Here is a 4,120-nt window from a genome sequence, read left to right on the forward strand (position 1 = left end):
GGCCCGGTCCACGACCAGGCCTCCCGATGGATCAGGGCCTGATCAACTAGGCTGTTACTGCTGGCCGCACGCAGTCCGACGTACGAGCCACAGCCCGGCTGATCCGGCACTGACTTTAGGTATCTGTCCAGCTCTCTCTTGAAGGCAGCCAGGGGTTTATTGGCAATTCCCCTAATGCTTGATGGGAGGCTGTTGAACAGTTTTGGGCCCCGGACACTTATGGTGTTTTCTCTTAGTGTACCAATGGCGCCCCTACTTTTTATTGGGGGCATTTTGCATCGCCTGCCCAGTCTTTTACTTTCGTAGGGAGTGATTTCTGTGTGCAGATTTGGTCTGTGTGCGTTGTACATGTACTTGCAGAAATAGAATTATTATTATTAAGCCACAGTGCTTGGCTTTCTTGGGTTAGCCTTGATTACTAACCCCCTCCAACATTAGTCTAATCAACGTGGGGTTCACAGCGACAATGGCCACTAAACTCCAGCTGAGTTCCAGTCCACTGACCAGTGACAGACGGTGCTGGGTTCGAGTCCACTGACCTGAGACAGATATACCATAGTTACTGTATATACTTTCTTTGGCTAACTTATCAAATTTATCACGTGACTAAGTGAACATGCTTGAACATGCTTGGTTTTCAGGCTTTCAAAAGTTCTATTCTTGTGGCTTTTCATACTTCCAGGCCTGACTAAGCTGGAACTCCAAGCTTCTCCAAGACTTGAATAAGCTTGGTCTCCAAGCTACTCCAAGACCTTCATTACTATCGCCAGCACACCTCTTGCATCCAGGTCGTCAACGTACCTTTGTATCCAGGTCGTCAACGTACCTCTGTATCCAGGTCGTCAACGTACCTCTGTATCCAGATCGTCAACGTACCTCTGTATCCAGGTCGTCAACGTACCTTTGTATCCAGGTCGTCAACGTAACTTTGTGTCCAGGTCGTCAACGTACCTTTGTATCCAGGTCGTCAACGTACCTTTACATTCAGATCGTCAACGTACCTTTACATTCAGATCGTCAACGTACCTTTACATTCAGGTCGTCAACGTACCTTTACATTCAGGTCGTCAACGTACCTTTACATTCAGGTCGTCAACGTACCTTTACATTCAGATCGTCAACGTACCTTTACATTCAGGTCGTCAACGTACCTTTACATTCAGGTCGTCAACGTACCTTTACATTCAGGTCGTCAACGTACCTTTACATTCAGGTCGTCAACGTACCTTTACATTCAGGTCGTCAACGTACCTTTACATTCAGGTCGTCTTGTACTGTTTCTCTCGAAGACATTTTTATCATCAAAATGTTGCTAAACTTTATTACCATTATTAATCATTACTGTTATTATTTTTTTGGGGGGGGGGAAGCGCTAAACTCACAGGGGGAGCCTTTTAGCACCTGGGGTATGGGAGACAACGAGTTTCGATCAGAGGGGAGAATAGGTCGAATCAAGGTCCCCTTAGATCAAGATCCCCTCACCGTCATCAAGGAACCTCCCTGGGGGGGGGGGTTATATGATCCTTTTCAGAGACAACTGGAATAATAATAAGGTTGATTTGTACAGCATAATAAAATTTAAAAAAAAATGTATTATTTTTAAAACTAAGCACTAAACCCACCAGGGTCATACAGCGCGTGGGGGAAGTGGGAGGAATTCAGGCCTGATTCAAAGAACTGAAGCACAGATCCCATTCCTTGGATGAAAGTAGCATCAAGAAACCCACTTTTAAATGGTTGGTAATTCAACATAGGATGACATTTTTTAATTTAAATTCTGTAATTTAAATTATTGATATATATATATATATATATATATATATATATATATATATATATATATATATATATATATATATATATATATATATTGTACAACTCTTAATTTAATAATTTCATTAAGGTTATTTACAAAAACAATAAAAAAATAATTTATTTTGTACACTATAGATCACTGAAATATAACCTGGGGGTGATTGGAACCCTTTCAGACACGTCGATCACAAGTTATGAAACCTACACAAAAATATTTAGCAGTCTTTTGTATAGATTTATGGCGAAGAGAAAAAGTATTAAAATGGACGAAGTAAAAAAAAATCATGAATTGTCACTTAAAAGTGAGGCTAAGAAGGAAGGAAGGAGGTAAAGAAGGTAGTATCACTGCCGCTTGAGAGGGAAGGAAGCCACGAACACTTGTTTCAGAGGGAAGCCAGGAACACTTGCTTCAGATGGAAGACAGCCAGGAACACGGCAGCTTCAGCAGGCAGGAAACCAGGAATATTTCAGCTTCGGAGGGATGGAAGGCAGGAACGCTGTAGCTTCAGAGGAAAGGAGACAAGGAACACTGCAGCTTCAGAGGAAGGGAATGTTATTCAGGGGACAGATGAAGGGAGAGTAAAAATACAAGAGGTTCACTAAGACTTATGGAGAAGCAGAATTTGCCATTGCTTGTTAAACTTATTATGGAGGTAGGAAAGACTATTTCATAATATCATCGATGGAGAAGCCTCGCCTCTTCTTACCGCTGTCCTCTTCAGCTTCCGTTAGCAAGAAAGGCTTCTTCGCCGCTGGGTACACCAGTGCCTCGAGGGTATGCTTCCGCGAATCTAATTCCCTCTCTTTTTTCACCGGGTAGTTGTATAGGGGTATGAGGGTCACATCTTTCGGTAGCGTGGGTGTGGGTATTGCTGTCACTGGAAGGGAAGTAGTTCTGAGTATAGATGTGTCAATGTTGTGATCTGTTGGCGACGTTCTTGGGAGTATCTGCGGTGGCGAATTCTGAGGCGGTGACGTAGATGTTTGTACTGATGTTGGGTGGGCGTCGTGGGCGTGTTGAGCCTTGTGGACAGCCAGAGTGCGCGCCTGGCAGAAACCCTTACCACACACCTCACACCTGAAGGGCTTCTCCTTACTGTGGATGTACTTGTGGTCGCGGAGATGGTCTTGTCTCCTGAAGGCCTTGCCGCAGATGTCGCAAGGAAAGGGCCGCTCGTCCGTGTGTGTTCTCTCGTGGATCAGCAGGTTGTAGCTCTTGGTAAACTCTCGTTGACAATACTTGCAGATGTAGCGTTTCTTGGGTCGACTGAGGCGTCCTCCAGGAGTCAAGAGGAGACGGTTGAGAGCCAGGTCTCCGGCACCCAGAGCCGCCCACGGCAGCTGACCCAGTGAGCCGTAGCTCTGTAGCATCCCCATCACTCGAGGGTCTAGTCCTGATGTCTGTTTAGCACTAGCAGCAGCGGCGACGGAGGCGATGGTGGGGAACAGTGGGAAGGGGGACAGGAGTGGCAGTAGGGATGGGCCTCGAGGTACCCAGGGTGTGAAGGCTGATCCACGCTCCAAACTCCCGCCTAAACCCGGAAACTGGAACCCACAGGGGCTAGTTGGAGTAGGCGGCGGAGTCAACAAACCTGTAGAATAACACACCTGGTTACTGCAACAGTCGATATTATCTAGTTCTGATATTCCGTCTTACTGTAATACTTTTCTTATGGAAATAAAAAACCGTGTATCAATGCACAAAAACTAGCACAACATACCAGAGTGACTGCACTCCTTCTCAGTGGCTCGCTCCGCTTCTCGGCTTGTGGCCATTGTCACTGACCACAACTGTTAACAAATTTATATATCGAAAGGCCAAGTTAAATCCTTTGATACGTCGTAGTTACGAAACTCAGCGTGAGAGTGAAGATGCTATCAGTACTCCACTACCCTCACCGTCCGGGGTTCCGAGGGAAACTGAGCTTCGTTGAGGTTACTAAGTCTGTGAGCGATACAAGCCTTCTGGCGAGTGGTTGCCACCTAGCTATTCTACTCACAAGTCACAAGAGCCAAGAGATGAACATGGAACAGCAGGTCTTGTCCGCGCTTGAAGAGGGATTCGATTACATCAACAAACCCAACTATTTTGAGATCAAACTATGAATCAGGAGGATGTGATATTCAATAAAATACCCACAGTGGTCACTCCTATGTAACGTGAGGGGAGAGGGGTAGGGGTAGGAAGGTCTCAAGTACCTCAACTGCTGCCAGTAAATTACCGTAATATCCTGAAATTCATTTACTCAAATATGAATGGTCATCATATACAGTTATTGCTTTGTGGCACACATTCTGTATAACA

At 45.2% G+C, this 4,120-nt stretch overlaps 1 protein-coding gene across 1 annotated transcript; it reads right to left on the reverse strand.

Annotated features, from left to right (window-relative positions):
* Window positions 1–1,920: 1,920 nt before the first annotated feature.
* LOC138853552 (uncharacterized) lies at window positions 1,921–3,884 on the reverse strand. The gene is made up of 2 exons (XM_070090914.1): window positions 3,537–3,884; window positions 1,921–3,407 (listed from the first exon to the last, which is right to left on the reverse strand). The coding sequence occupies exons 1-2, from the start codon at window positions 3,589–3,591 to the stop codon at window positions 2,479–2,481; spliced, it is 984 nt and encodes a 327-aa protein (XP_069947015.1). The 5' UTR covers window positions 3,592–3,884; the 3' UTR covers window positions 1,921–2,478.
* Between the last annotated feature and the right edge of the window lie 236 nt (window positions 3,885–4,120).

Source organism: Cherax quadricarinatus, chromosome 33 (assembly GCF_038502225.1).
Source record: "Cherax quadricarinatus isolate ZL_2023a chromosome 33, ASM3850222v1, whole genome shotgun sequence".
In the NCBI taxonomy this organism is placed as follows: Eukaryota; Metazoa; Arthropoda; class Malacostraca; order Decapoda; family Parastacidae; genus Cherax; species Cherax quadricarinatus.

What these genes read in the sequence shown, in the direction of transcription:
- LOC138853552 (XM_070090914.1), bottom strand. Translation starts at nt 3,591, where the DNA reads ATGGCCACAAGCCGAGAAGCGGAGCGAGCCACTGAGAAGGAGTGCAGT. An exon ending in GAAGGAGTGCAGTCACTCTG is followed by an intron (nt 3,408 to 3,536) that starts GTATGTTGTGCT and finishes GTTATTCTACAG; the next exon opens with GTTTGTTGACTCCGCCGCCT.